The sequence below is a fragment of the Notolabrus celidotus genome, chromosome 11 (assembly GCF_009762535.1).
Source record: "Notolabrus celidotus isolate fNotCel1 chromosome 11, fNotCel1.pri, whole genome shotgun sequence".
In the NCBI taxonomy this organism is placed as follows: domain Eukaryota; kingdom Metazoa; phylum Chordata; class Actinopteri; order Labriformes; family Labridae; genus Notolabrus; species Notolabrus celidotus.
In genome coordinates this window covers 34,426,600-34,445,735 of record NC_048282.1, presented here as the reverse complement: position 1 = coordinate 34,445,735, position 19,136 = coordinate 34,426,600, and the positions used below count along the sequence as shown (strand labels likewise).

The 19,136-nt window shown below is 44.9% G+C and overlaps 2 protein-coding genes across 2 annotated transcripts; one reads left to right on the top strand and one right to left on the bottom strand.

Annotated features, from left to right (window-relative positions):
- Window positions 1–2,723: 2,723 nt before the first annotated feature.
- On the top strand, window positions 2,724–5,942 carry gpr182 (G protein-coupled receptor 182). Its single transcript, XM_034696301.1, has 2 exons — window positions 2,724–2,837; window positions 3,546–5,942. The coding sequence occupies exon 2, from the start codon at window positions 3,549–3,551 to the stop codon at window positions 4,644–4,646; it is 1,098 nt and encodes a 365-aa protein (XP_034552192.1). The 5' UTR covers window positions 2,724–2,837; window positions 3,546–3,548; the 3' UTR covers window positions 4,647–5,942.
- A 2,471-nt stretch (window positions 5,943–8,413) lies between these two features.
- Window positions 8,414–19,037, bottom strand: LOC117821097 (zinc finger and BTB domain-containing protein 39). Its single transcript, XM_034695137.1, has 4 exons — window positions 18,925–19,037; window positions 15,506–16,776; window positions 15,071–15,430; window positions 8,414–13,301 (listed from the first exon to the last, which is right to left on the bottom strand). The coding sequence occupies exons 2-4, from the start codon at window positions 16,745–16,747 to the stop codon at window positions 12,342–12,344; spliced, it is 2,562 nt and encodes an 853-aa protein (XP_034551028.1). The 5' UTR covers window positions 16,748–16,776; window positions 18,925–19,037; the 3' UTR covers window positions 8,414–12,341.
- Between the last annotated feature and the right edge of the window lie 99 nt (window positions 19,038–19,136).

Sequence of the window (19,136 nt, the reverse complement as noted above, 5' to 3'; positions counted from 1 at the left end):
CAGAGATGCAGTGGGAACACGGCGTCCAGGGAGCAGATCCCCATTAGTCAGTGTGAATCATGGCCAACACAAACGTTTCTGCGTTCTCTCAGTTTGACGCTGACCTCAGTTTTGACCTCGAGCGATGACAACTGATGCGACTCACCAGAAGCCACCACGGTTTGCTCATTGGCGTCTTTATTCAAGCTAGATGTGCTCTGTCATCACCTGCACAGGCTGCAGTGTTGGAATAATGTCCTAACAAGGATGTGTGTGCGTACGTTCAGGTTAAAGAGCCCCTTTCCTCAGTAAGCCCGATGTGCCCCCAGGCTTCCCACCTTCCCGATATTCTGCCTCTCTAACCATGCCCTGCTGCACAGGGGGCTTCCTGTCATTGTTCTCTGCTATGTGTTGTCTGTTTTCACTGTCTCTGCACCATCTCTACCAGCTGTATACATACACGCAGGACTGCTCAAGGTGAACCCCAGAGGAAACACACAAACATGGAACAGATGCAAACCAAAAGTGATGATCAAACGGTCTGCTGAAGATCTTTATTTGGAAAATCCAATTTGTTTTATTACCTCTTTTTAACAGAAATACAAATAATTTGAGTTCCTATGAATGCATACGAACCACCACTATCTAGAGCACAGGTTCCCAAAGTGGGGTCGGGACCCCTTTAGGGGTTGCCAGGCACTGATAGGGGGGTCGCGAGATCCCATCCAAAAAAATCGTTCTTTCAAAGGCTTTTTTTCCCCTCTGAATATCTAAAATTGTATACTTTATCCATTAAAGTAAAAATATAAATGAAGATATCAGTTAAAATGAATGCAAATCAGAATCTGTATATCCTATCACTGCTACCGACTATACATGAAGATTACTTGCATTCTGCTCTCTACCTTTTTTAAAAAACTATGAAATAAAATTATGATATTTTGGCTTTCAGTTTCTAATGTCTGTTTTTGGATTGGCCTATTAGTGCTTGCCCACGGCTGTAAGCAATGTTTAACCAACCTAAGTAACAGCGTGGGTCCCGAGTCTCTGGCACCTTTATTTTGGGGGTCCTAGGCTGAAAAGTTTGGGAACCCCTGATCTAGAGCTGCACATATCAGAGAAATACGCAACGTGTGAATACATCAAAATAAGAAAAAACTGTTGAGACAGGCCGTATTTTTCTTTTCAAAATTCTCCAAATGTTTTCAATAGGTTACAAGTAAGATCTGCAGGCAGGCCAGTTCAGCACCTGGACTCTTCTACTACTGAGCCATGCTATCATAATATGTGCAGAATGTGGTTTGGCCTTGTCTTGCTGAAATATGTCTCACCTGAAAAAGGCAACCTCTGGATGGCAGCTCCAAACTTGTATATATTGTTCTGCATTAATGAAGCCTTCACAGATGCCATGAGCAAGCTGGGTGGTCTCTCTCCTCTTCAAAACGGAGGATGTGGCATCCATGAATTCCAAAAAGAATGTTACATTTTGATTCTTCAGACCACAGGACAGTTTTCAGCTTCACCTCAGTCCGTCTTAAACCGTCTCAAAGTCGGCAGCATTTCTGGATCCTGTTTAAATGTGGTTCCCTCTTTGCATGGTTCAGTTTGTCACTGTATTTGTGGATGCAGCAATGAACTGTTTTCACAATACAATTTCTGGAAGTGATTCTGAGCACATGCAGTGATTTCCACTACAGAGTCATGTCTGTTTTTAATGCAGTGCCGTCTGAGGGCCTGAAAGTCGCCATCCAGTATGAAAAACTGGAACATTATTCTGAAACTGTTGGACTATTTGCTCACGCAGTCTCTCACAGAGTGGTGAACCTCTTCCCATCTTTACTGCTGAGAGACTCAGCCTCTCTGGAGGGACCTTTTTATACCCTCTCATGTTACTAACCTGTTGCAGATCAGCCTCATCAGTTAGGAGATGTTCCTCCAGGTGTGTATTCTTTTAAGAAATTCACAACTTCTTCAGCGACTTTTTTGAAACTTGTTGCTGCATCCAATTTAAAATGCGCATTTATTTTTTCATAAAACAGTAAAATTTTAGTTTCAATATTTGATGTCATCTTTGCACAAAAATAATCTGATTCAGCATGGAGCTTTTGGAGCCAGCCTCTAGTGGGCATTCAAGGAATTGCAGTTTTTGGGACACTTGAAGCCAAATTCATTCTTCAGCCCAGAGATCACCTCCTATTGGTTTATTTCCTTTTTCAAATCACACAAGTGTTGTCCTTTTTAAATAAACCTTACTGAGTTTCACTTGCAATGTTTAGCTGCACAAGTCAGATTTTCTTTCACTTTTAAAATGTTATTAAAATACTTTTTTTCTAGAAGTATTTCAGGGTCAAAAAGCAACTGAGGGAACAATAGGTGGAATTCAGAGACACTGGATATGAAATAATGGTATTTGGGATTAAAACACTGAATGTTTTTGTCTGTTATTGTTTTGAATAACTTTCTTTTGAGAGTATTGAATAGAAATTCTTGGAAGCACCTTCCTTACTCAACATATCTTTCCCCAAATACAATTAACCGGCTTCCCCTTTCTCAGTGTGTCGGTACCCTCTGGATTTCTACACCACTTCCACTACACACTGAGGATGTCCTGTTAGATCTGTATGTGTGTGTCTGTGTGTGTGTGGGTGTGTGTGTGTGTGTGTGTGTGTGTGTGTTTTAATGAGAAATGGGAGGATACGAACCCCTGGCTGTTAGACTGCTCAGATAGTCCTGGACATCAGAGCTGGAAGCAGTGATCTGGTATCTACACACTTCACACAGACCACTCTCCAGAAGACAAGAAGGCCTCAAGAGGGACAAACCCTCTTCATCTACACGCCGCTCATCATCACAACAAGGTACGGGAGAGTCCCATTATGTCCTTTCAGTAGAAATTAAAACCTGAAAATCTGATTTTGTACATCAAAGTCTGATTCCAGGTTTTTGTGGGCTTTATTGAGGGTTAGAACAGTCTGATAAATTGCCTCATGTGACGTCACTCGACTCAATCAAGGCTAAGAATTTGAAAGTTGGAAATAGTCTGCAGTTGTAAAGAGAGGTGAGCTTTTAAGACCTCTAAAGTCTGTGCATGAGTCCAGCACAACAAACTCAAATCTGGCCAAGCAGAGTTGCATTGTGGGAGATGTTAGTGCAAGATTTGGACAAAGAAGAGTGTGTAGAACAGGAAGTGTCAATATTACAATCAGTGGAGTATTAAAATAATGGGCTTTACATTACAGAATCATTTTAAGGTTCAATTTTAATCCGTCCCCCCAAAGTGACACATCTCTGCTTTCTGAACTGCTTGTTGAAGGTGGTCTCAGGTCTTTCTAATAACCTGGTCTAGGCCTGCTTGATATAAACACCTCTCAAACTCATTTGGGTAACATTTCACCCAGCATGTCTCCCAACTTCCTCCTCCTCCTCCTCCTCCTCCTCCTCCTCCTCCTCCTCCTCCTCCTGCCGTTTCTTTGTTACACAACGTCTGAAAACATAATCAGATTAACCCCGGAGTAATCTGAACCCTGTCCAGATATGAAACTGTTTCCTTCTGCTTTCCACTCCAGACCATGAGCACCCTGGAGTACAACCACTCACTGTTCTCCTTAAATGGCACACCATGGTTCATATACGAGTGCACCCTCGAGCTGGACTCGAACTCCCGGCGCATCGCCCTCTTCCTGCTCTACCTCTTCGTCTTCATGGTGGGGCTGGTGGAGAACGCGCTGGTCGTCTGGGTGAACTGGCGCAGACGCCACTCAGCCAACGGGGTCCTCTTCTGCATCATCAACGTGACCCTGTCGGACCTGATGGTGATCATGATCCTGCCCTTCTTCATGATGGAGGTGACCATGGACAAGGTTTGGCTGTGGGGTCGCTTCCTCTGCAAGGTCACCAACCTCATTTACGTGGTCAACTTCTACAGCAGCTCCTTCTTCCTGGCCTTCATGACCTTGGAGCGTTACCTGTCCCTGACCAGACCAACGTTTCCGGCCTTCTTCCCCGTGGTGGGCCAGCGTCGCTGGGTGCTCTGCGGAGGCCTGTGGGCTTTCTCCTTGTTCCTGGCTCTGATGGAGAACATCCACGTGGATCTACTTGAGTGGGACGAGCCGGGTTGCTACATGTTGCCAGAGTACAGCTTCACAGAGTGGTTCGTCAGCGTGGCCTTCCTGTGTCTGATCTTCCAGTTCCTGGGTCCTGCTGCCGTCATCATCACCTGCAACGTGCTGATCGCCCGTGCGGTTCGGACAGCGCCGGATGTACAGGGTCGCCGTGACGTATGGCTGGTGCACGTGTACTCCCTGGTGTTTGTCCTGTGCTGGCTGCCGTACCACCTGGTCATGTTCCTGATGATCGTAGACGAAATGGACCCCATGCTCTACAGCTGCAACACAGTAGAGGCCCTCTACTTCTCCTTCAGCGTGGTGCAGAGCCTGTCTCTCTTCCACTGCGTCGCCAATCCCATCCTCTACAACTTCCTCAGCAAGAGCTTCCGCAGCAACCTCATCAACACAGTGGTGAGCTGTATACCCAAAGAGAACACTTCGAACCAGGTGGGAGCAGGGACCCAGCCCGGGGCTCCAAACGGAGGCGGAGGAGGAGGAGACCCAGGGAAGCAGCGCAAGTTAAGTAGCGGCAGCACCAGCCAGTCTGACGTGGGATCATAAGAGAGGGACTGAGGTTTAGCTTGGAGAGCGAGGAAGATCTGACAGAACTGACTCCAGATTTGGAGCCTCAGATTCAGACATTTAAATACTTTTTGTAACGATCACAATCTCCAGAAAGCAGCAGGTATCCCGACTCCGTCCAGACATGATCTTGCAAAGTGAATTTTCTGTTGCCATTCACCTGCTCATAAAACCAGCAGCTTTTCAAAATCCTCCATCTGCAGTCAGATTATTAAGAGCTCCATAGGTTTCACATTTTAACCGTTTCATGCATCACTTATGAAAACATGTTTTCAAATGTCACTTTTTACCTCTAAGGACATGCAATCATTGTTTTTTATTCATGTTAATAATTCTTAGCAAGTTATTCAAGTGTGCACTACAGCTTTTATGCAACAGTTCATGTCATTTTAGGTTTTAAGTGCAACAAAGTGAGAGTTTTTATCTTTTAACAAACACATTTTCAGTCCGTCACATGACAAGCATGATTGAGGAGATCAAACTACCTTGACAGTTTTTGCAGAGGCTACCAGAACAACCTGACAGCTGACATTTGGACATTATTAGGACTTCAGCTCTACCCGTACAAACACACTGAATGAAACTGACAGAATAACACTTTCATTTTACTGTTTAGTTCTAAAAAACCTTGAAAGTTCACATTCAATACAATAAATCAATGTACAGAGACAAGTTATGCCACATCAAGCATTTCCAGAAATGTTTGACGTCTAAAGTAACAGCAGAGTAATCGTCATTTCCTCCAAATGTAAAATCAAACTTTGGGATATCACTCTTTAGATGTTCCATTATGTTACAATAAATTCTCACCTGCAAGGCTCATTTGACATTGAAGGATTTGCATGATATTCCTGAGCAGCATGGCATTTGTGACTTTTGTTGGCCAGCTTGAATTTGGGAAAACTTAGGTGCACTTACATTGGTTGGCCAGTAGGTGGCAGTGTATGGTATTCGTTACGAGTGCTGCATTCATGTGCTCCAAGTTGAGAAGTTGGATTAAATTTTACCTGCCGTGTACTCAAGGTTTGATGCTAATAAATGCTAAAATATTGCTTAAATGTACGTACCTGATTTGTTATTAAGAGTTAAACATCATGGGGCGCCGTTGGCCTAGTGGTCTAGTGGTCTAGGCACGTGCCCCATGTACAGAGGCTGTAGCCCTCGTTGCAGAGGTTGTTCGATTCTGGCCTCAACCGTTTGTTGTTTGTCTTCCCCCACTCTCTACTCCCCGCATTTCCTGTCTCTCTTCAACTGTCCTGTCCATTAAAGGTGAAAATGCCCCAAAAAATATAACTTAAAAAAAAAGGAGAGTTAATCATCAAACTAATGCTAATAAATAACCTTCCTAGTGAGTTTATGTCACTCTCTGTGGATAACAATCAATGGTGAATCCATTTTACAAACTTAATTTGAGCATAAAGTTGATTTGCAATGCTTGTATCAATTCAAAGTTTCTTAACCGTAACAGAAAATAAATTTCCCACCATATTGATTACGAATATGACGTCATGTCGACAGATGGGGCGCCAAATTCTTGCCCAACTTTGTGAGTTGCTGTTCCGACTTGATCAAGCATTCACGTGCATTATCCAACTCGGTAATTCATTTTTCCGATGTGTCCGACACCACATGAACGCAGCATAACATCCCTTTAAGAGGCTGATGACCAAGCAGACCATGAAACCCTTTCTTAAAGGTACAGTACAGTGTAGAATGGGAATATTTCTGAAATATCTAGCAGTCAGATTCTGGATTTAAACCTTCCCTTACTCACCCCTGCTGTCGGTGACGTGACAGTGGCCTTCAGGGACGAGAATCTCCTGTGATGCTTGATAAGAGTGATCCTCCATTTGTCAAGTTTTTAACATCAAAGATGCCTATCAATACAACAGCCACTCTTCTTCTCTGTCTTCCAACCGGTCCATTTCTTGCGCCCACCTGCTGAATACAAAAATGCATATCTTACAAGCTTGTCTGTTCTGTGCTCCCGTAGGAACATGGCAGAGCAAGATGGCGGCCTCTGTGGAAGGGGACCCCTCCTTATATTGAAATAAAAGCTCGTTCTAAGTTAGCAAAAACAACTGGTTATAATATTAAAGCTAGGGTTGGAAGTTGCAGAAAACTAGCATGAATTTAAATGTAGCATGTCCTCAGGACTCTGTCTAACTCCTCCCCCCCTCCCCTCGGAGCTCCTCCAAAACGACGCCCCCGCTCACATGCATGAGCGCCCCTGATTCACTACCATATGATGGTGACTGATTCCAAACCGGTCCTCAGCACATGGTTTGTGTTTTGCACTACGTCAACTCATGTCTCACTCAGCGGTAAGAAAACACCAAAACATTCTCATAGTGAAAGTTAAAAACACAAACAAACATGAAATGTAGGAGGCGGGCAGAACGGCAGGACTGGGTTTGATTGGTTTCATCATTTGGCTCCTGATGGCAGGGATTGGTTGGTGTTTTCCCAGGTTTACTCCGGCTGTAGATAGCAGCTTTTTTTCCCGGTCTTTTTTAAGAACACATCATGTATTGATGCCATTGGGACATAAAGATCATTTTAACCAGTATAACAAAAAGTGTATCTAAATCTGATTACCAACCCCAGCTTTAATGTGATTATGCACTTATTAAACATACCAATGAATGTTATGTTCAATTTCAACTAAGCCGCTAAGTCCTACACACTGTACCTTTAATTAGTGGGAAACAGCATTTGAATGGGTGTTTACTGTAGAAACCTCTGCTTGATTATCACATAAACATCTCATCCTTTCCCATATTTCAGTTCTTCTGGATACTATATTTGTCTTCAAGTCACTTTTCTGTTTTTATGCTGGAGCCGTCCCAAACAAATCCCAACTACCTGGTTAAGAACCATTGTTTGATTGATACCACAGCCTTGAATATTTTAATCTCAATCTGGTTTAAGACTCATTGTGATGTTTGTTATGCAACAGATGGGCTCAACATCGCCTCCCTCTAATAATCCTCTTCCTGTTGTTTCTGTATCTGATTACAGTTTGGAGGAGAGGAGGAAATGTCTGATGTTTTTTTTCCTCCATAACTGCTGAACTCCCACAGGAACTCAAATCTTTGAGTGTTAAGAAGTTGTGCCACACAAGGACTGTGTGTAAACAAATATATGTGTGTGTGTGTGTGTGTAGTGCCAAATAAGAGGAAGTGCTTCTGTGTGAACATCTCGCAAATGTGAAAACTTTGATCAGTGTTTGATTTCATTACCAATCGTTCAGATGAATCAGTTTAATTCTTGTGTGTGTTTCTGGATGCTGCTGTTTGTGTGCATGTGCTCTTACAATGCAATAAAACTCCATCTAAAAGCATCTGTGTGCGTTTAAGCTGCAGCATCTGAGGTGACTTTTACACTTTATCAAACCGCAGAGATGAGAAACTTAAAATCACATCTGTTTATTTGGTTTAGACTCTGCTGCTCTGGCACTTAGCTATCTCCTTTTTCCACTTACTGTTAGTCTTTATTACACCTACTTCCATTTCTGTCTGTCAGGACTGTGTCACAGTTTAAATGATAAGACAGCAGAAAGAGGAAGAGGGGATGTCGGTCCACAGATGGCACAAAAGCAGGAAGAGACTGGGCTTCAAAGAGGGCAAAGGTCACAAGCCCCTGGAAGCCACCACGCAGATTTCTGCAAGTTCATCACTGACATTCTGATGATGTGGAGGATTTCACGGAGGTCAGGGGAAAACAAAAACTCACTCAGGCGGCGCTAACAGTCGTCCTCACTCAAGGCTTTTATTTTCTTTATTTTCAAAAACAAGATTGGAAAAACAAACATCCTTAGAAAAGAGGAGAACGTGTGTAAAGGCAAACACATAATAAATAGTATCACTGTCATAAATATGAGGTAAGAAAAATATTACAATTAAATGTGAATGGCACTTCAACAACATGTTTGTACACACGCTTCAACATGTGATCACAGCTCGTGTCTTTACGTCGGACGCCTTTTTCTACAACAACAAAGACGCTCTCCACGTGTCCGCCGCGCTGGGTGAAGACGTACGTTTATCAGAAAATAATCTTATGCTACAGTGAAGTGCTACTTTAATAACAGTACACGATTCAATCACTGACAAAAAGAACACTCCTGACATTATTTAGGTTATAAAGACACACACTGACTCAGAGTACATGTTAACAGTCACACAAGCTTCCCTTCTTTCACAGACACAGAACAGGACACACTGCCACCAAGTGGCTCCTTTGAAATCTCAGTCCAAAAGAGACCAGACCTGCACCCAGGTGGACTCTGTGAACAGCATCGGACAGGTCACATGATCGCTACATTCTAAAGTCTAGGTCTGACACGATTACGACGAGTCATTTTTTGGTAATCCACGGAGCTGTCGGATCATTCAAGAAGTTAAAACACGTTGAAACTCTCTGTTATCAGCTTCTCTGATGTCTGAATCTGCTGCTTCTCTTTGTTTTAGACACACTACCAGGCAAGAGTTTGGACACACCTTCTCATTCAAGGGTTATTTTAATGATTTGAAACACTGTAGATTAATACTGAAGACATCAAAACTATGAAAGAACATATGTCAGGGTTCCCACTCTTTTCCAAAGATCCCTTTCCAGGACATTTTCAGTGATGATCAAGCTGGTATGACAGTCTAAATTGAGTTCCTAATTTAGTTCCTAAATAGTCTAATATGTTCCTCTCAGTGGAAGTCTACATTGAAAGACATGCTGTCTATGGCTATCTATGAAATCATCTCTTACATGCTTAAGAATTATAGCAAATTGATTATAGAACAATGCAACCACAGATGTAAAGCACTTTAATGATGGGCAACTCTCATCTCAGCTTTCTATTTTCTTAAAAAATATATAATTAGCTAATTAAAAAAACAAAAGAGCCAGCAAACGAATCTGGAAGCTGCCTTACTGAAATAAATCAATAACAATAATAATAATAATCAGAGGAGAACTGAAGGACAAAAATGGCCTCAAATGTTTCTCAACTCAACTCAAACTCAATATATACCTGCTTTATCATGGTTTAGTCATGTTGGAATCATTTCCCAGGCGTTTTCCAGTACTGGAAACTGGTCAACTGTTTTCCAGGTTTTCCAGGTTTTCCAGGCTGCGTGGGAACCCTGATATATGGAATGATTTAACCCTTTCATGCATAGTGGTAACTACAGTGGACAGCTGTTCTAAAAACATTTTCTTGCATATAGACTGGTTTTGATGGTAAAGTTGCACATCAGTCACTCCATCATTCTATACAATGTCACCCAGTGAGCAGCCACTCTATGGCTGATTCCGAAACGGCCTGCTACATACTACTTACTAATGTAGTAGGCAGTAGGTATTGCCTACTACATACTGCGTTTGAATTTAGTATGTAGTATGACTGTTCTGTCCGATCTGTCATGCAGCATGCTGAGACAGACTTCGCTGAATTTCCGGTTTCGGAAAGCGGAAGTAAACAACGGCAAAGCCGATAAATAAAATGCTTATTTAGCATCCATTTATGATTTAAAAAGTTAGGAAGTGGTTTATATGTAATTTGATAACTTTCACAGCACCCAAAAACGGATTTCCTCCCGTCAAAAAATGAGGAAAAAGAAAAAGCAGAACGAGCGCAGTGCATTATGGGAAACAGTACGTGAGGCAGACTGGTCCGATGCATACTGAGATATTTTCCCGTATCAGTAGACATCCGGGGAGTTTTGGCATACTGCAGATTTTGCTCTTGTTCACATACTACTTACTACATACTGAATGTTGGACATATCAGTACGTACTGCTAGTATAGTAGGCGATTTCGGAAACAGCCTAAGTGCACGTTTTCTCCCTCCAATCAAAGATGGCCGACCGCCAGTCAGAAATGCAAAGTTCCGTCTGAATATCTGATCAATCCTTCTATTTTAGGGGAGCCATGCAGGTAAAAAAACATTGTAGCATCAAGTACAATCTTAGGTCATATTATTCTTAAATTTTCAAAGTATTGATTTTAGATTAGGAGGAAATTCTGTTTAATCATCTGTCCACTGAAGTGGACATCATGCATCACTGACTATACTTCAGCTCCAGTTTGTTCCATTACTGTGACTGATGCTCTTGAAAATACTTCATCATCAGTCACTCTTTTTGGCTATAAGTGAATATATTTCTGTTGTTAAAACATAATTGCAGCCATTTGTATATCTTTATGTTTTGTATTGCTCAATAGCAGAGTGTGATTGAAAGGCGTACAGGATATCGGAGTGATTACCTTCTAAGTCAAGTGAGGATGTTGCTAGTAGCAGTGAGGAAGAATGCCTGCAGTAGCAGTAGTGACAGTGAAGGCAAGGATGCTGAGGATGAGGGAGCTAAGGGGACCCCTTGCACCCTCAGCCAAGGTGCCATGAGGCTGCGTGCACCTGAAACACCGGGTACATCTGCATGAAGTGTCTTGTGGCTTTAACAAAAACGTGTTAAACAAAGCAGAATGTTTTATATTTTAGATTCTGTAAAGTAGCCCCCTTTTTCCTTCATGACAGCTTTGCACACTCTTGGTATTCTCTCAGTCTGCTTCATGAAGTGGTCTCCTGGAATGGTTTCTAATGAACATGAGCCTTGTCAAGAGTTCATTTGTAGAATGACTTGCCTTCTTAATGTGTTTGAGACCATCAGTTGTGTTGTTCAGAGGTAGGGTTAGTACGCAATGGATTGCTCTATTTGACTACTGTTGTAATCCAGATTATGGCCAAACCAGATTATTTCATAGTTTTGATGTCTTCAGTTTTAATCTACAATGTTGAAAGTAGTTAAAATAAATAAAAACCATTGAATGAGAAGGTGTGTCCAAACTTTTGACTGGTATTTAAAACATAAAGATCTTTGGAGTCTGGAATGTAGGCGGGATTAAAAGGTAAAGAGGATTCACCGTAGACTCAGGGCGCTGTGATCAGGGATCTAAGAGATTTATACTCACTTTATAAATATCATTAAGTTGTGACAATTCACAGCACAATTTCCAAGAGCTCAAGATCTTTACAAGATGCTCTTTTTCAATAATACAGCTGGGTGTCAGTAGCTCAGTCCATTGGGACTTGGCTTGGGAACTGAAGGGTCGCCGGTTCGAGTCCCAGTATGGACGAAGTTTGGCAAGTGGACTGGTGGCTGGAGAGGTGCTGGTTCACTTGCCTGGGCACTGCCGAGGTGCCCTTGAGCAAGGCACCGAACCCCCAACTGCTCTGGGTGCGCTGGTTGATGGCAGCATCCTCGCTCTGACATCTCTCCCTAAGCATGTTGACTGCATGTGTGTGTGCATGATTGTATGTATATACTGTGTGTGTGTAAAATGTCCACAAAATAGCAAAAGTGAAAAAATTGAATTTCCCCCCTGGGGATTAATAAAGTACTCTTACCTTTAAAAAATCCTCAAAATTGCATCTATACTTTTTCAAAAAGCAGCAAATTCTGTCATCAAAGACGGTGAAACCAGCGAGTGTGTGACAAACTGAGCGCCTGATTCTCTTACAATCAAATAACCGACTCTTCGTTGTTGCTCCTGAATACAAAAATCTTTAGTTTCAGCCCTGCTCTGTTGTGTTCAGAACAGTTCGTGGTCCACGACAACCTGTAAAAAGAAAGCGTCTGACGGGAGGAGAAAGGCTACATGAGGGACCGGAGAGCCGATCAGGCGTCCACGGTGTGCAGCGGCTCCTTGGAGTGATCGTTGTACATGAAGGTCTGCTCGATGTTGAAGTCCGGGGGCAGGTGGTCTTTGTGGAGCTCCATGTGTGACGACACCAGCTTCAGAGTGGAGAAGAACAGGCCGCAGACGGTGCAGCGGTACATGAGGGCGCCGGCGTGCGTCTTCAGGTGGCAGATCATGGTGGAGCGGCCTCTGAAGAACCGCAGACACACTTTGCACTGGTACGGTTTCTCCCCGGTGTGGATCCGGAGGTGATAGGTGAACTCTCCTGAATGAGCGAAGCGTTTGCCGCAGTATCGACAGCGGTACCATTTACTCCTGACACCAGCTGCTACAAGACCCCCGTCCTGGCCTGAGCCCCCGTTGGTCAGGACACCCGAGGACCCCAGGCCGTGCACAGAACCTTGAAAAAAGCCCATCCCCAACCCTAAACCCAAGTTACTCATCTTTACGAGGCCGCCGACCTCCCGAGGAGAGGAGGAGGAGCAGGAAGACGGGGGACCCTCCAGAGACGGGTCAGCTTTTCGTTTCCCATGCCAGCCGTGACTCCCTCCCCCCCCTCCTCCTCCGCTCCCCAGGGAGTCGCTGGTGTGCAGGCTGAGGTGATACTGAAAGGCAGAGGCGGAGCGAAAAGTCTGTTGGCACAGGAAGCAGTGCAGCTCCTCCGCGCCCGCCGCGCCATCTGCTCCGGCTCTGAACGCCCTCAGCGCTGACCGCTCCCTCTCCTTCGCCGATGCCTCCTCTGCGTGTACGCTCATGTGTCTGTCCAGCAGGGGGCGCTCTACGAAACAGCGGGCGCAGTGCGGGCAGGTGAAGACGGGCAGGGAGAGGTGTGTGAGGGCGTGCCACAGCAGGGAGCAGAGGGAGAGCTGAGGGAGGTGACACACGGCACAGCTCAGGCTCTGAGGACACACGTGGCTCAGCAGGTGGTCTCTGAGGGTCTGAAGGGCGAAAAACAGAAACAGGAACAAACATGAAGGAGAGAAACTTTAGAGAGGAAAACTTTGAATTACTGTTATTCATTTAAATTCTGGATCCTTCTTAAAGACCATGTGGATGTGTAGCTGTTAGGGATGTCAATTTGAAGTATTCTCCATGATCAATTTTGGGAAATGTTAACGATCAATTATCAATTAATCAATAAAAAAAACATTCAGTTTTCTTAAGTCAAAACGAAGGCCAAATACGTTATTTTTCCCCTAAGTTATATTTTCCACAGTAACATAATGCATGAAATGGAGCGACGCCTGCGAGCTAGTTCAGGCAGACAACTCGAGCTGCAATGCTATACACATGTCACATGTCCCACTCTCATAACCATCATCCAATCATGCCCTCTGCCTCTCAAATTAGCGGTCTATTTAAACCGGTAAAATCTCCCATCTCTCCCTCTGCCTGTCAACGCCTCTGCTGCCCTACATTCCTATTGCTGAATTTTCTTTCATCCCCACCGCCACCCCAGCATCCACCTGCAGGCTCCGGGGGTGTTCAGTATGTTTTGCTCATCACTCCTCAAAGTCTGCATGTGAACTTATCTGCAGGGAGTGATGAGGCCGGAGCCTGGGCGCCAAACTTGAATATGTATTTGCTGCTACAATAAACAATTCAAACGTGAGTTGTCTGACTGAACTGATGCTATTGAACGATCAGGCTCATAGAAATATTCTCTGCAGACATAGTCTTATAAAGTGAAAGCTCATAATACTAACAGAAAAGTACCTCAGACTCACAGTGTCCAGTTTTCTGTGTACTCGATCTTATTTAGAAAAATGAGCATGTGTATTCGGTCAGTTTTCAGCTGGGAGCGCAACCGGGTCATAATCAACAGCTGCAGAAAAGCTCAGACGGCTCTGATGTTGCTGCTCTGCAAACACAGCGTACTAGCAATTCCCACCAGTCTGTTGGCTTTGTATCCAAAGGTGAAATGTCCTGTTTTAAAGTTGCCAACATTGGTGTTCATGTCGTTGTTGGCAGCAGTCTAGCAGATCCTCTTTAAAAAGCGCTCATGGAGACCTGACGCTCAGCTGCAGCCGCCAGCTGAGCATCTCCGCTGTGAGCAACACCTTCAGTCAGCTGATTCACATCCAAACATGCTTTAAACTTAAAACACCTCCCTGATAGCTGAACCAAATATGAGACCACATGATGTTTGATCCATGGAAAATTGAGTAATTTCTTAACGATCAATTAAATGATACTTGATTTGTTGTTTTCCTTAGTAGCTATCGTTTTGTGGAACCTGTTACAGTAACGACTGATACACCGTCTTATCAATATGTATGGGAGTTTTTGTTTTTACTCTTTAATATGATTTATTATCATTTAATAATTGAGTATCTTTATTTTTCAATGTGAAGCACTTTAGAGCTCAGTTTGAAACTTCTTTAAAGTTACAGTTCAAATTGTTTTTCAGTCAGAATCTGATTTTTAGAGTTAAAGTTATATATATGTTTTTTGGGGCTCATTTTTTGCCTTTATTTGATAGGACAGCTGAAGAGAGACAGGAAATGTGGGGAGTAGAGAGCGGGGGGAAGACATGCAGGAAATGGTCGACCAGCCGGGAGTCGAACCAGCGACCTCTGCGACGAGGACTGTGGCCTCTATACGTGGGGCACTTAGACCGCTAGGCCACCAGCGCCCCAGAAACTAACTTTTAAAAGTGACCTGAAGTTCTGATTCTGAAATGTTTTCACCTCAAGTATGAACTCACCTTGAAGTCCTTGCTGAGGGATTTGTTGCACTCTGCACACTGCAGCTCAGCGCTCAGGCTCTGTCCGCTGTTCGTTAGCGCCCCCTGTGGGATGGTGTAGCTGGAGGCCGTCTGTCTGTGGTGCCGCAGCAGTTTGTTCTGACTGCAGAACGGAAGGTGACACATGTCGCAGGTGAAGAGCTGAACGCCGACGTGCAGGAGACAGTGTGTGACGGCGGCAGAGCGGTCAGAGAACGAGGCCCCACACACTCTGCAGAGCCCCTGCTCGGTGGTGTGTGTCTCCGCGTGTCTCCTGATGACAGCCGGGTCTGCTGGGAGAGGCGCAGAGCAGGCTTTACACGAGAGCAGGTGTTCTGTCACCTGGAGGATTAAAGAGCGTTAGTTCAACTCTGTGGACTCACATTTAATCATTTCACTGACATCTATAAGCTTTACCTGGCTGCTGGAGTTTCCTCCTCCCCCGTTCTCCAAACAAACAAGGTCATCTTCATCCTCCTCCTCCTCCCCCTCCTCCATGAAGTTCTCATCGTCGCTCAGCTCAATGATCTCAGCCGCCAGGTGCCTCCACTGCTCCTCCTCTTCAGTCCCCTCTATTGCTCCGTTCCCCGACAGAGCCTCCCTCTCCTCCTCGTTCTCTCCGTCCTCCGCCTCCCCAAACATCATCCTGCCATCCCTCTGGACCTCCATCGCTCCTCCCTCCACCTGCAGGCTGCCTAAAGGCTCTCCTGAGGAGGAGGTCGGGTCACAGGCCTCGAAGGAGCAGGAGTCAGAAGCAGCAGCGTCGCTCCTCTGAGGCAGAGAGCTTCCTGCGCTCTCTGAAACCATCCGTCTGTCTCTCTCAGCTTCCTCACAGCTGCCTCCTGCCTCCTCTTCCTCAAGGCCCTGCTCTATCTTCAGCTGGAGCACAGGCCCCTGACCCATCACTCCATCACCCTGACCCCTGGTTAGAAGGTTGTTTCCTGCTGGTAACTGATGATCTGCTGCCACCTGACCATAGCTGATGTGAGACTGGACGTCCTCTGCCTTCAGGTCCCGAGGCAGAACCACCGTTTGAGCCTCAATGCAGGACCTTGCTGTCCTGGTGGCTTGAAAGAGAAGTGAGGCAGCGTCAGCAGGGGTCGGGGCCGCAGAGGGACCAGCCGATGAGGACAGAGACGAGCAGGAGGCAGCAGAGGAACACACAGAAGGTGCAGAGAGAGACGCTGAACCAACAACAGCCACCGTGGACACGGCAGCTGGGACCATGCCGGAGTCCAGGGTCAGATCTCCAGCACCTCCAGCCTTACAGTTAGCAGACACAGAAGCCTGCAGGTCAGGGAACGTAGCATGACAGGCTCTAACCAGTTCATCGACACCGAGCCTCTCAGCCAGCTCGTACAGAACCCCCACATCGATGAGATCAGTCAGGATCTCCCCCGTGTACACGAACGTCAGCACCTTCTCAAAGTTGGCGGGAGAGATGAACTCCAGAGAGAAGGCAGCGGAGGACGAGGACGGGGCTCGGGCGAACAGGTTGCGGAAGTACGTCCCGGCACAGGCGAGCACCGCGCGGTGTGCCGGGAACGTGCGGTTACCGACCTGCAGGAGGACATCACAGTACTGACGGGACTGTCTGCAGCGGTTGAGCTCAGCGAGAAGGCTGGCAGCGTGGCCGGGACCCTGCAGCCGGATCCTCATCCCTGCTGCTCCAAGGTGTTACGGTCCAACTGCAGGAACAGAACAGAGAGAGCATTTTAGGAGAGGGATGTGTCACAATTACAGAGTTACATTTTAATTCAGCAGACATGTTGTCTAGCGTAGTGTACACAAGTAAGGGTGTTGAAGAATGAGTGAAAAAAACAGCTGTATAAGTCTGCGTTTGTTGTGTCCCCGTCCCAATCCTCGCCCTCTCTCTGTCTCTCTGCTGTCTCTCTCCAAACTCTCCACTCTAGTGCAGCCGGCTGAGCTCACCTGTTTCAGGTCTGTAATCATCAAGGCCACAGAACAGCAGGGGACAGAGGACAACCTGGGCCAGTGGGTCATTCATGAATGAGTGTGTTGGATCAATGCTGAGAGCTGTGTTTTGGTCTCTGGAGGCAGTTCTGTTCTGAGGTTTGTCTAAGAGGTGTTGCCGTACCTGTATGTCACGTGTCTGTCCTGGTTCAGAGCAAGTGTCACTCACGACCACATCTTCAGCTCTTGTCTGAGCTTATTGAAATGAAGGATTTGTGTTACTCTACATTGTTCTCTGCACAAACTTCATCACGGTCAACCTGAGAAAGCACGTCCAGATGTGTATCTAAACATTTGGGCTACAAACATTAAGGACTCGTCCCACCCCGGTCACCACATAATCAACCTGTCGCCCTCAGGACGGCGCTACAGGTCTCACAAAACCAGGACCAATAGACTCAGAGACTGCTTTTCCCCTAGAGCCATCAACGCTCTGAACACTCACCATAAAACACACTGACGACACTCTTCCTTCCGTGCAATAAAATCTATGTGCAATATTCAGCATGGGGGTGGAAACCTCATGCTTTGGGGCTGTTTTTCTGCAAAGGGGACAGGACGACTGATCCGTGTTAAGGGAAGAATGAACGGGGGACATGTATCGTGAGATTTTAAGCCAAAACCTCCTTCCATCAGTGAGAGCATTGAAGGTGGAACGTGGCTGGGTCCTCCAGCATGACAATGATCCCAAACACACCGCTCGGGCAACGAAGGAGTGGCTCCGTAAAAAGCATTTCAAAGTCCTGGAGTGGCCGAGCCAGTCTCCAGACCTCAACCCCATAGAACATTTGTGGAGGGAGTTGAAAGTCTGTGTTGCCCAGCGACAGCCCCAAAACATCCCTGCTCTAGAGGAGATCTACATGAGGAATGGGCCAAAATACCAGCTACAGTGTGCAAACCTGGTGAAGACTTACAGGAAACGTTTGACCTCTGTCATTGCCAATAAAGGTTGTTACAAAGTATTGAGTTGAACTTTTGTTATTGACCAAATACTTCTTTTTCAACCAGAATTTACAAATAAATTCTTTAAAAATCCTACAATGTGATTTCCTGGATATTGTTTTTCTCATTTTGTCTCTCATAGTTGAAGTGTACCTCTGATGAAGATTACAGACCTCTCTCATCTTTCTAAGTGGGAGAACTTGCAAAATCAGTGGCTGACTAAATACTTTTTAGCCCCACTGTATGTTGCTCCTGATTTCATTGTTTGCAAGTCACGCAATGACAATAAAGGCATTCTATTCTATTCTATAAACATTTGTTTTATTCCAGTTTAACATTTTAAACTAAGGTCACTAGTTGCTCTGTTATTTTGGAGCAGGAGATCTGCAGCATGTGAGTTTAAAAACATGTAAATAATGATTAATAAACCCACACATGTGTAGATCATACAACTATACATGAGATTACACACTTTAGACTGAAGTGTGAATGTTATAACATATATAAAAGTCTGTTATTAATGATTTATCAAACGTCAGATATTTAAAGAAGCACATTTTTAACAAGATGTGAAAATAATAAAAAGGTAAACAAAGAGAAACTGCTCATGTTTCAGATTTCATTAAGATCTCTCTTTATAATAAACACTTCTTTTAATGTTGTAGCGTCGAGGTGACTCAAACTTCGGACAGTTTACTCTCCTATAACCACACACAGACACAGAACAGATGTTCCTCCATCCTGATCTGTGGTATTCCTCATGTTTGTGTCTGTCTGAGTTTCCTCTGTCTCAATTTCACCCCAGCCCTCAGACACGCAGCTAACGGACGGACAGTCTCTCTACATTTAGACACATTTAAAGATGAATTCATTAAAACATCTCCTCCATCAGAGTCTCTGAGTTTATCTTCATGTCTTACCCATCAGAAGATCTTTGAAGGACACTTCTAATCTCCTCTTCCTTGTGTTTTCAGTTGGACTTCTCAGTGTCCGTCCACGGATAATAAATGTTATAATTACAACCTCTCTGATGGTCCGTCGCTTTTTGATGACGTATGTCAACAAGACAGCGCCGGAGATCGCCCCCTGCAGGCTGAGTGAGGTACTGCAGGGGGATGAGCTCAGGTCTAAC

What these genes read in the sequence shown, in the direction of transcription:
- gpr182 (XM_034696301.1), top strand. Translation starts at nt 3,549, where the DNA reads ATGAGCACCCTGGAGTACAACCACTCACTGTTCTCCTTAAATGGCACA.
- LOC117821097 (XM_034695137.1), bottom strand. Translation starts at nt 16,747, where the DNA reads ATGAGGATCCGGCTGCAGGGTCCCGGCCACGCTGCCAGCCTTCTCGCT. An exon ending in GAGGAAACTCCAGCAGCCAG is followed by an intron (nt 15,431 to 15,505) that starts GTAAAGCTTATA and finishes TTAATCCTCCAG; the next exon opens with GTGACAGAACACCTGCTCTC. An exon ending in CCCTCAGCAAGGACTTCAAG is followed by an intron (nt 13,302 to 15,070) that starts GTGAGTTCATAC and finishes TTCGCCCTTCAG; the next exon opens with ACCCTCAGAGACCACCTGCT.